The 12,975-nt window shown below is 42.1% G+C and overlaps 1 protein-coding gene across 3 annotated transcripts in view; it reads right to left on the bottom strand.

The window, feature by feature from the left end:
- dnaaf9 (dynein axonemal assembly factor 9) overlaps positions 1-12,975 on the bottom strand; it is a 237,916-nt gene that overhangs the window by 27,980 nt on the left and 196,961 nt on the right. For all 3 annotated transcript variants that reach the window (XM_041190151.1, XM_041190158.1, XM_041190167.1), the window contains 2 exons: positions 4,802-4,839; positions 2,786-2,921 (listed from right to left, as the gene is read on the bottom strand). In XM_041190151.1, the coding sequence (XP_041046085.1) occupies positions 2,786-2,921; positions 4,802-4,839 (174 nt within the window). The remainder of the gene's footprint in view (positions 1-2,785; positions 2,922-4,801; positions 4,840-12,975) is intronic.

Here is a 12,975-nt window from a genome sequence, read left to right as displayed (position 1 = left end):
TGATCTCACTGAATGGCAGAGAAGACTCGATGATCTGAATGGGTTACTTCTGCTCCTACGTCTTATGGTCTTATAAAATTCAGCTGAGAACAAAGCAGAATACAGACGGTTCAGGGGACAGGTGAAAAAGAAAGTAACAGAAGCAAAGAGGGGTTATGAGAAAAGACTAGCGGCCAACATAATGGGGAATTCTAAAGTCTTCTTTCGGAACACAAATACTAAGAGAAAGGTAAAAGGAGGAGTAGGCCCAATTAGTGACCAAAAAGGGGATTTACACATGGAGCAGGAGGCATAACTGAGGCGTTACATGAATACATCTGTCTTTACCAAAGGCTATGGTGACAGAGGAAGAAACACTCTCACTAGAAGGGTTCAAAATTGATAAGAAGGAAGTGTTGGATAAATTGTTGGTACTTAAAGCTGACAAGGCACTGGGATCGGATGAGATGCATCCAAGCAGATTTAAGAAAATAAGAGTGGAAATTGCAGGGGCACTGGCCATAATCTTTTCAGTCTTCCCTAAACTCAGGGGTGGTGCCACAGGATTGGAGAATTTCAAACATTACGTCCTTGTTCAAAAAAAGATTGCAAGGATAAGCCCAACAATTGCAGAGCAGTCAGTTTAACTTCAGTGGTGGGGAAGCTTCTAGAAACAATTATTCGTGATAGAATTAGTAGTCATTTGGAAAAATATGGGTTGATTAGGAAGAGCCAGCATGGATTTCCAAAGGGGAAATCGTGTTTAACTAACATGTTGGAGTTTTCTGAAGAGGTAACAGAGAGGGTTGATGAGGGTAATGCTGTTGACGTGGTGGACGTGGACTTTCAAAAGGCATTAGGTACAGTGCCACACAACAGAATTGTGAGAAATGTTATAGCTCATGGAATAAAAGTAGTAATGTGGATACAAAATTGGCTGTGTAAGAGGAAACAGAGGGTAATGGTCAATGGATATTTTTCAGGCTGGAGGAAGGTTTGTAGTGGAGTTCCCCAGGGGTCAGTATTGGGACCCTTGCTTTTCCTGATTATATATTAACGATCTAAATCTTGATGTGCAGGGGACAGTTTCCAAGTTTGCCGATGATACAAAACTTGGAAGCATTGTAAACTGTGAGGAGAACAGTATAGAACTTCCAAACAGACAAATTGGTGGAGTGGGCAGATAGGTGCCAGATGAAGTTCAATGCAGAGAAGTGTGAGGTGATGCATGTTGGTAGGAAAAGCATGGAGAGACAACATAGAATAAGGGGTACAATTCTGAAGGGGGTGCAGGAGCAGAGGGACCTGGGTGCATGTGTATAGATCATTGAAGGTGACAGGATAGTGGAGAGAGCAGTTACTAAAGCATACAGTATCCTGGGCTTTATTAATAGCGGTATAAAGTACAAGAGCAGGGAGGTAAGATCAGCTTATATAAGACACTAGTTACATCTCAGCTGGAGTATTGAGTACATTTCTGGGTGGCACACTCTAGGAAGGATGTAAACTCTTTGGAGAGAGTGCAGAAGAGGTTTGCAAGAATGATTTCAGGGATGAGAAACTTCAGTTACAAAGATAGATTAGAGCTATTCTCCTTGGAGAGGAAAAGGCTCGGGGGGATTTGATAGAGGTGTTCAAAATCATGGGGGATCTGGATAGAGTGGATAGGGACAAACTGTTCCCGCTCGTAAAAGGATCGAGAGTGAGAGGGCACAGGTTTAAAGTGAATTGCAGAAGAAGCAAATGTGATGTGATAAAAAACTTTTTCACATGGCGAGTGGTTCAAGTCTGGAATGCACTGCCTGGAGCGTGGTGGAGGCAGGCTCAATCGAGGCATTCAAGGGGGCATTAGATGATTAGTTGAACAGAAACAATGTGCAAGAGTACGGGGAAAAAGCAGGAGAATGGCACTAAGTCATAATGCCCATTTGGAGAGCTAGTGCAGACACAAGGGCTGAAAGGCCTCTTTCTGCACCATAAGAATTCTGTGACTCTGCATGTTAACCAATCCTTAATCCACACCAGTACATTACCTCCTATCTCATGTGTTTGCTAACCAACTTCCCATGAGGGACTTGCTCAAAAGCCTTCTGAAAATCCAAGTATACTATGTCCACCGACTTCCTTTCATCAATTCAGTTAATAAGATCCTCAAAAAAACTCCCAGCAGGTTTGTCAAACATGATTGCCCATTCGTAAATCCATGTTGACTATGCCCAATCAGATTAATATACAAGTGTCCATTTATCACATCCTTTATGTTAGATTCTAGGCACTTGACAGTACAGCAGCAGGCTGGGATCAAGGACCCTGGGAGTGGAAGCCCCACCTAACGAGAGTTGCCAGAGGCAGGCAGTGCCACCAGTGGCAGTGGCTGCTGCTGGTATAACACCCAGCTGAGTCCTGGAATCATGGATGAATCCAGGCACAAGTGAATGGTCATGGGTGCAAATCGCAGGGCAGGGGGATAGAGGGGCTCAGCAGCAAGGGCAGTGGGGTGACTCTCAGGCCCCCCCCTTCCTAATGCCGGGTCCCTTGATCAGGCACTGAGTGCCTTTGAATGAGGAACCCCACCCTGGAAGCCTGCACGCAAACACACCAGCATTTGTTTGTTGTGTTCCCCATATGGTGAGCCCCCTGCCTGCCTCTGGGTCAATGCAGTGCCAGTGGGATGAGGCTATTAAGTAGCCATTAAGTGCCAACTTAAGGGTCTCAATTAGTGGAACTGGGTGTACCTTTTGAATAAACATAGAAATCAGAAACATCGGTATTTGATCAGAAAACTCCAAAAAAAAAAATTGAATACCTGGTCACTGCTCCCTTTTCTGCAAGAATGAATGCAATGCTGGGATTTGCTACACGGATCAACTTCTGTAAATGCACCAGAAGCGGATGTCTTTGCTCAGAAGTCAAGCTTGTAAAAACAACATTACTGACCAAGCCTAGAAAAAAATCAATGAGAAGTTTAAAGACTAAATATTAAATGAAAATGTTCATTTTCATGATAATTGGTTTTACTTATTATTTGCATTACTAAGATATGATGCTCTTTATAGATTTTATTTGTAAAGAAAATTTTAACTATACATCTGTATTTAAAGAGACACCCTCCTTAGTTATTTGGTACTCTACTTTCTATACTTTTCCTCAGTTACAGATTGCCACTATTCAAAAGGTTCCAATGATTAAACCACCTACAACTGGGCTTCACTTTTTCCTTAGTGGTATTCTAGGTATGCCACACTACGAGGCAGTAAGACAATAAGAACAGAAGATCCTCAAGTTCTATTGGTGACTTTGCTGATCTTAGTGTTACAAATATGATGTTTTATGAGATTATGTTTTGGGACTCTTTTTAATTAGGCTAGACTGGAGAAATTAAGGGGTCAAACAAGCAGGAGTGCTTTGGTTGTTAAAGATTAAAAGGGTCCCAGGTTGTTTTACTAGGAAGATGATACAAGGTGTTCAGACAATGACCAAAGCATTTGTGCTGATGATGAATAGATTGTTAGTCTCCAAAGTCCCAGGAAGGTATTAGGGTTATCAGGTTTTGTAAACTGTTATGCTTTAAATTTTCTATTTAGTTTCAAGATATGAAAAAGTTGGGAGTCTAAAGGCTAGGTAATTAGCATTTGTGCCTGGATACAATGCCCATGTGATTCATGTTGTTATGGAGATGGGCTTTGAAAGTATGACAGGCCATAGGAAGCCATTATAGGATCAGTTTACAAGGTGTTTTCTTAAAATATCACTGAACCTCAGGCCATCAGTCGGCAAGGATCCAAGGGAGGGAGGCAGAGAGGCAGCAATGGTTCACCATGCAAGAATCTGGGTGGGGGCTCACTCCCAGATTGAAGAGGTAGGGTTTGTGAAGATTTAAACAAGGCTAGAGGATTCACATAGCTTTGCTAAAGGGACGAATCTCCAAGTTAATCCTCAATATAAAAGCCAATTCAGGGATTAGAAGTTATCTGACTGGAAAAGAAAAAGGAGAGCAAGCTAAGAATCGCTTTGAACTGGTTCCAGGAGAATAGAATGTCTACTTAAGAGACAGAATAGAGAATAACCAAAGGGGGAGATTTTTTCATTTGTTTTAAATGTTAAATGGAGGATCCTTTCTATAGCTCAGAGTATAAGTTGCCTACAGAAATGGTGTTTAGTTAATGCTGCTCTTAGTTTATGTATTACAGTCAAAGTCCGAAAACTTAAAAATCTTGTTATGCAATTCTTTTAAGTTGGCCAACTGGAAATTAATTTTTCTTTTTTTTTTAAAAAAGTCACCAGACTCTAGAGGGATTGCAACATTAGTAAAAGCAACACAGTTCAACTGATATAAATTATCACACAGTAGGCAGAATGAATTTTTCCCCCAAAGTCCTCCTTGCGATATCTGATGGAAAAGCACAAGTACAGACACCATCCAAGAACAGAATTGATGATTGCCTCCATGATCAAAGTTGTAGTAGAAAAGAAAGGTCACTCAGATGGCTGAGTGAATCAGTGTACCAGGAAGAATCCAAGCCTAATAAATGCACTGTTAGCTAATGTTGCTGAGAATGAAAAATAATAAATGCAATTGGAAATTAACTTCAAAATCATCTAAAAGTGTCAATTCTGAATGCATAAAATATACATCTCAAAGCTTGGACAGTGGCTGTCAAAAGATACTGCTGTTAGGTCAAAGTGAACATGCACTCACATTATTTAGACAAAATCATAAAAAATTCTACCTATATCAGCAGTAATTACGAAAGGAGGGCAGAATATTAAGGGGGAAAATTATTTTCAGCAACACACAGCCTTGTTTATCAATCTTACATACCTTGAGAGCACTGATCCAAAAGTTTGGGGAAAAATAACCTGTAAATAAACAATGTTAATATTAAAGCCACACAAAATTGATATTAGGAAAAATATATTGACATGCCTGTCAGTGAAATGCCATGCAAAAAAAATCTGCAAATTGACTAAGAAACAAAGCTGTTTGTTACTTGCACAAGTTCAAGGTCATTACATTCTGATCAAGCGCACACTCCATTCTCTGCTATCACATTCAGTCTACTATATCACAAGGAGCCTCGATACCAGCACCGTGTAAATATACGTTTTATGTGGATGCACTGGAACCCTCAAACTATTGCAATTAATAGCTACAAGCCTGCTTTGTAATAAAAACAATAACCACACAACATTCTGACAAACTAAAAAATGCAAAACTTTAAACCGAGTTTTCATTTGGAGGGCAAAAATGTAATGAACTCGTCACCTAGCTAAATAAAAAGGCAGTATCTCTTCAAGTGGATTTGCTCCTAATTATAACTTCAATCAGTACAGGCAAAGTTTTTTCAAATAAATGTTGACTGGTGTGGAAGCGACATTAGGAGAAAATAACACGCCTCACCAAAAGACACAGAAAACTAAAATATTTAAATGTTGACAAGAAAACAAAATCCATCTTCACTTATGAAGAGAGAAAGAACTACAAAAATCTGCAAAAGGGATGAAGGCAGTTGGTCAAGGAGAGAAAAAACAGCAGCAAATCAAGAAGAAATGTACTGTGCTTACTGACTTTAGGAGATCTGACAGTTGAAGAGTTTCACTGATGAAATTTGGTTAATTTCTACATAAATATTTTGAATTATAATGGTCAAAATCATGCAGAAAATTTCACTGTCACATTATGGGACAAGTTGCTTTCCAGCTCTGGCAAATTGAAAAGTTAAGCAAATTCACATACTTAAAAGTGGCAGTAGTTTGAGCAATATCAGGAGAACTAATATTTCTTTAGGATTAAAAAGGCTGCATTTTTAGATCATATCAACAGCCCTCCAGCACTCCTGTGGCATCAATTGGCAGGGGTATTTGAGCCAAGTTCTAAACATTAATTAGTGCACTATGTTGGAAACTTTTCAGTTTTAAAAGTGAATTGCAATTTACTCTGAACTCTAAGGCTTCAAGCGACATTTGAGCCAAACAAATTAAAAGGTATAAAGGTTAAAGGATTTGGCTCAGTTGAAAAGATCCCTGCTGCTGAGTCAAGCCACAGTCACGAGCACATAATCCAAATCTTACACTTCAGTGCAGCACCAACAGGGAGCTGCGCTGTTTTGAGGCAATGTTAAACTGCGGACCTGTTTACCAGCCCAGGTGGGTAGAAAATATATAACTGAAGAAGAGCAAGAAATTCTCCCAAAGTCAATATTTTTCTTCAGCAACCATGTCAGAAACAGATTAACTGCCATTTGTGTGATCTTGGTCTGCACAAACGTCTGACACAGCAATGAAGGCAAGGGAAAAGAAAAAGAAAAAAGGGAACGGAAAGGACATATATTTACATAGTGCTTTTCATGACCTTTGGGCATCTCAAAGTGCTTTACATCCAATGAAGTACTTTCTGAAGCGCAGTCACTCTTCTCTTGCAGGGAACACTGCGGCTAATTTGCACGTGGCAAACTCCCACAAACAGCAATGTGATAATAATGAGCCAAACTGTTTGTGTGATGTTGATTGGGGAATAAATACTGGCCAGGATACCAGGGATAATAACCCTCCCTTGTTGGTAGTGGGGGATTCAGTTATGGTAATGCCACTGAACATCAAGGAACGATGGTTAGATTCTCTCTTGTTGGAGATGGTCATTGCCTGACATTAAAGTGGCATGGATGGCACTTGCCACTTGTCAACCCAAGCCTGACATTGTCCAGGGCCTGCTGCATTTGGACATGGGCTGCTTCAGCATCTGAGTCGTCGCGAATGGTGCTGAGCATTGTGCAATCATCAGCGAACATCCCCACTTCTGACCTTATGATGGAAGGAAGGTCATTGATGAAGTAGCTGAAGATGGTTGGGCCGAGGACACTATCCTGAGGAACTCCTGCAGTGATGTTCTGGAGCTGAGATGACTCACCTCCAACAACCACAGCCATCTTCCTTTGTGCTAGGTATGAATCCAGCCAGCGGAGAGTTTTCCCCGATTCCCATTGACCCCAATTATGCTAGGGCTCCTTGATGCCACACTTGGTCAAATGCTGTCTTGATGTCAAGGGCAGTCACTCTCACCTCAGTTCGGGACATCAGCTCTTTGATTCATGTTTGAACCAAGACTGTATTGAGGTCAGGAGCTGAGTGGCCCTGACAGAACCCAAACTGGGTGTCAGTGAGCAAATTATCACTAAGCAAGTGCTGCTTGAAGGCACTGTTGATGACTCCTTCCATTACTTTACCGATGATCCAGAGTAGACTGATGGGCGGTAATTTGCCAGGTTAGATTTGTCCTGCTTTTTACGTACAGGACATACCTTGGCACTATTCCACATAACTGGTTAGATGTCAATGTTGTAGCTCTACTGGAACAGCTACGTAGGGGCGCGGCAAGTTCTGAAGCACAAGTCTTTAGTACTACTGCCGGAATATTGTCAGGGACCATAGCCTTTGCACTACCCAGTGCCTTGCGTCGTTCCTTGATATCACGTGGAGTGAATCGAATTGGCTGAAGGCTGGCATATGTGATGTTGGGGGCCTCCAGAGGAGGCCGAGATGGATCATCCACTCGGCACTTCTGGCTGAAGGTTGCAGCAAATGCTTCAGCCTTATCTTTTGCACTGATATGCTGGGCTCCTCCATCATTGAGGATGGGGATATTTGTGGAGCCTCCTCCCCCCAGTGAATTGTTTAATTGTCCACCACCATTCACGGCTGGATGTGGCAGGGCTGCAGAGATTAGATCTGACCTATTGGTTGTGGGATCGCTTAGCTCTGTCTATCACTTGCTGCTTATGTTGTTTGGCACACAAGTAGTCCTGTGTTATAGCTTCACTAAGCTGACCCCTCATTTTTAGGTATGCTTGGTGCTGCTCCTGGCATGCCCTCCTGAACTCTTCAATGAACCCCTGGCTTGATGGTAATGTTAGAGTGGGGGATGTGCTGGGCCATTAGGTTATAGATTGTGTTCCAATACAATTCTGCTGCTGATGTTCCTCTGCACCTCATGGATGCCCAGTCTTGAGTTGCTTGATCTGTTTGAAATCTATCTCATTTAGCCACACAACAGAATGGAGGGTATCCTCAATATGAAGGTGAGACTTCGTCTCCACAATGGTCACCCCTACCGATACTGTCATGGACAGATGCATCTGCAGCAGGCAGGTTGGCGGGATGAGGTGAAGTATGCTTTTCCCTCTTGTCGGTTCGCTCACCACCTACTGCAGACCCAGTCTAGCAGCTATGTCCTTTAGGACTTGGCCAGCTCGATCAGTAGTCGTGCTACTGAGCCACTCTTGGTGATGGACATTGAAGTCCCCCACCCAGAGTACATTCTGCGCCCTTGCCACCCTCTGTGTTTCCTCCAAGTGGTGCTGAACATGGAGGAACGCTGATTCATCAGCTGAGGGAGGGCGGTACATGGTGATCAGCAGGGTGTTTCCTTGTCCATATTTGACCTGATACCATGAGACTTCATGGTCCGGGGTCATTGTTGAGGACTCCCAAGGCAACTCCCTCCCGATTGTATAACACTGTGCTGCCACCACTGCTGGGTCTGTCCTGCTAGTTGCAGGGATGGTGATGGTGGTGTCTGGGACATTATCTGTAAGGTTGACTGTATCAGTCTGTTGCTTGACTAGTCTGTGAGGCAGCTCTCCCAATTTTGGCATGAGGCCTCAGATGTCAGGGAGGAGGGTTGACAGGGTTGAGTTTGCTGTTGTCGTTTCCGGTATCTAGGTCAATGCCAGGTGGTCCGTCCGGTTTCATTCCATTTTTGAGACATTGTAGCGATTTGATACAACTGAGTGACTTGCTAGGTCATTTCAGAGGGCATTTAAGAGTCAACCACATTGCTGTGGGTCTGGAGTCACATGAAAGCCAGACCAGGTAAGGACAGAAGTAGCAGATTTCTTTCCCTAAGGGGCATTAGTGAACCCAGGTCGATTTTCACAACAATCGATTCATGGTTTAATTCCAGATTTTTATTGAATTCAAATTCCACCATCTGCTGTGGTTGGATTCGAACCCGGGTCTCTGGATTATTAGTCCAGCGACAATGCCATTATGCATCGCCTCCCCTCAAGCACCTTATGACTCAAGGCAAGGGTGTTACCGACTGAACCTTAAGGTAGAACGTTGTCTGAAGGTGTTTCACAGAGCTGTAACCTGACAAAAATCAACATCAGGCCAAAGGAAAAAATTAGCAGGGCTTTAAGGAGGGTCTTAATGAGAGGGAATTGGAGAGGCAAAGAGGTTTAGGGAGGGATTTCTAGAGTTTAAATCCCATGCAGCTGAAGGAATGGACTCCAATGGTAAGGCAAAGGAATTTAGGGGTACACAAAAAGCCAGGTTTGAAGTAATGTAGTTATCATGAAGTTGTAGAACTGGAAAGCTTTAGACTTAGAAAGGGGTGAAACCATGAAGGAGCCTGAACATGATGAGAAGAATTTTAAACTGGAGGCATTGTGGATTGGGAGCCAACAAACAAAGGGATGATAAGTGCATAAGGCTTAGTTAAGGATAGGGAAGTTGGCCAAGGGAGCTTTGGAATTAAAAAAATGACTAGCTTTTATAGCGTCTTTCATGGCTAAAGGACATCCCAAAGCACTTTACAGAAATGAAGTATTTTTTTTTAGAAGTGTAGTCATTGTTGTAATGTAGGAGGTGGTAAAGGCAATTATGCTGATTTCAGGGCAAGGTATATTGAGACACAGTCAGAGACTGGCAATGCTATAGAGGCAAAGAAGGCAATCTCTTTGCAAGGAATATGAGATAGGAAGTTCAGCTCCGGTTCAAAAATCGCAGCATGGTTCTGAACAGTCTGGTTCAACACATGACAGGAGCCAGGAAGGAGGATGAAGATACTGATAGCGTCATCATGGAGTTTTCAAAGTGTGGACCGAAGACGAAGGCTTCAGTCTGGCCAATGTTTAACCAGAGGAAGTCCCTGTTCATCCAAGATTCAACAATAACCAAGCAGCTTGCCAACACCCAAGGCAGTGGAGGTAGGCCTAGGTGTTACCAATATATGGACAAGCTGAGTGAGTGGGCAAATGCATGGCCGATGCAGTATAATGTGAATAAATGTGAGGTTATCCACTTTGGTAACAAAAACAGGAAGGCAGATTATTATCTAAATGGCTATAAATTGAGATTGGGAATGTGCAATGAGACCTGGGTGTCCTCGTACACCAGTTGTTGAAGGTAAACATGCAGGTGCAGCAGGCGGTAAAGAAGACAAATGATATGTTGGCCTTCATAGCGAGAGGATTCGAGTACAGGAACAGGGATGTCTTGCTGGAATTGTACAGGGCCTTGGTGAGACCACACCTGGAATAGTGTGCAGTTTTGGTATCCTTATCTGAGGAAGGGTGTACTTGCTATAGAGGGAGGGCAGCAAAGGTTTACCAGACTGCTTTCTGGGATGGCGGGACTGACATATGAGGAGAGATTAAGTCGGTTAGGATTATATTCTCTGGAGTTCAGAAGAATGAGGGGGGGGGGGGGGATCTCATAGAAACCTATAAAATTCTAACAGGACTAGACAGGGTAGATGCAGGAAGGATGTTCCCAATGGTGGGGAAGTCCAGAACCAGGAGTCACAGTCTGAGGATACGGGGTAGACCATTTAGGACTGAGGTGAGGAGAAATTTCTTCACCCAAAGTGTGGTGAGCCTATGGAATTCGTTACCACAGAAAGTAGTTGAGGCCAAAACATCGTATGTTTTCAAAAAGGAGTTAGATATAGGTCTTGGGGCGAAAAGGGTCAAAGGATATGGTGAGAAAGCAGGAGCAGGCTATTGAATTGGATGATCAGCCATGATCATAATGAATGGCGGAGCAGGCTTGAAGGGCCAAATGGCCTACTCCTACTCTCTATGTTTCTATGTAGAAATTTACCCAATATTTTCTGATAGTCATTAAGAGGTAGCATCTGGATCAAGAAGATAGTCAAGGGTAGATCCTAGGGGGATACCAGAAGTGGAGCAGGAAGAAAAATCATTGCTGAGGATGTCTGGTTGTTAAATGTTTTGGGGTCACCATAAAATGTGACAAGGTCTTATATGAAATGAAGTTAATTTTTTCTTACAAAATTTTCCAATTATCAACTAGAATTCCTTCTTTTGGTATGCGATGGGAAATTGGTCTTCTTCTGTGCTGCAGGCCTTTATGGCGTGTGGTAATGCAACTGGTTTAGCAGCCCAGCATCACCTGATTCCTGAACAAGAAAAATGCTTCTCAAAGAGTTTGAGAATTTAAGACAGTTTTCAGTCAATGTGACCAGTTATTGAAATGCAGAAACCTTCCAACCGTTTCTGATAACAAAAACAAAATTTGCCAACAACTGAATAAATCCAATCACATTTATAATACCTAACATAAAAAATATAATTACATTTCAACATAGTAATTTCATCATGTCTCAAATTTATATAGCAGCTTTAATGCCATAAAAAAATCAACCTGGAATGAGGTGACTGGCAGGTTACAGCAAGGATCAATTGTTCTTGTTCTTAATTACAAGCTACATAAGCTTATGCTGTTCACGTTTCATGTGCGTTTTAAATATCTGGAGTGACACCTGTAGCAATTTAGATTTCATTCTACTACAGGGAGCAATTGTCTCACTGACCTGCAATATACTACATACAAACTGAGTAAAAATTAGTTTGTAGATAAGATACTATATAAGGAAGTGAGGCTTGAACAACTGCAAACAGAAGATAAGGAAGAAGAAAACAGAAGAGTTTCATCATCGAAATAAAAGCACAGTTTGAATAAGATACAGGGCTAATTCGGGAACAAGGCTTGATAAATGGGTTATAGATCTGGAAACAGAGCAGACTAGATTCTTTGACTGTTTTACTTGTTCCTTGAACCTCATACAAATTGATAGCAGCTTCCCACACTAATGTTTCTCCAGGGTTGCAGAAATTAACCTAAACTGTGTTTTTGTGTATAAAAAAATTCAATGAAGGCGTTCTTTCCTGGTGGCAATCCAGTGACACCTGCTGGAAAGTAGGTGTATGGGTGTCAACTGAGGATAGTATTGGGCTTGGATATGATTGTTCCCAAAGGCAAAAGGCCTTCCAATATTCATGGTCTGAGTTGTTATGTGAATAACAGAGAGTTATAAAAACAGGTATGGTGCTAAAGCCCATGAAACTGTATCCATCAAGAATTAGGATCTTCAGGTAGGAAAGGGAATAAAGGACGAGCATAAAGGTAAGATTAATCACTGGTTTTGGTCTGGAAGAAGAAAAGCTTCTTTAAGTATTTTCTAAATGAGGTTGGTTTCCCCAACAAATACTGAAAAGGTTTAAGTTTTTTTTTAAGAAGGTATACAACCAGTGAAAGTAGACACTAGTTAGGCCTCACCTGGAGTACTGCATCCAATCTGGGCGCTATACTTGAGGAAGGATATGAAGGTATTGGAGAGAGTACAGAGGTGTTTCACAAGAACAATTCCTGGGATAAAGAACTGTAGCTATGAGGATAGATTGGAGAGGTTGGGGCTCTTTTTCTTGGAGAAAAGGCAGCTGAGAGGAGACTTCAAAGAGGTATTCAAGATCCTGAGGGGTATGGATAGGGTAAATATAGAGAAGCTGTTCCCACTCAAGGGAGCATCAAGAACTCAAGGGCATAGATTTAAAATAATTGGCAAAAGGAGTAAAAGTGATATGAAGAAAAACTTGTTCACCCAAGGGTGGTTGGAGTCTGGACCGAACTTCCTGAGAGGGTGGTGGGGGCAGATTCGATTGAGGTATTCAAGAAAGAATTGGATGGCTATCTGAAAAGAAGGATGTACACGGTTACAGGGATAAGGCAGGGGAATGGGACTAGGTAGGATGCTCTTTCAGAGAGCCAGTGCAGACTGCATGTACCAAATGGCCGCCTCCTGCACTGTCAAGATTCTGTGATTCAGAGAAATTTATCACAGAAAGTTAACAAGACATGCAGGTAGCTCTTTCAGAGAGCTGGTACAACGTTTGAAAAATATTTATCCTTGAAGAC

The sequence above is a fragment of the Carcharodon carcharias genome, chromosome 1 (assembly GCF_017639515.1).
Source record: "Carcharodon carcharias isolate sCarCar2 chromosome 1, sCarCar2.pri, whole genome shotgun sequence".
NCBI lineage: Eukaryota > Metazoa > Chordata > Chondrichthyes > Lamniformes > Lamnidae > Carcharodon > Carcharodon carcharias.
The sequence above is the reverse complement of the archived record's forward strand: the minus strand, read 5'-3'. Positions and strand labels throughout refer to the sequence as shown.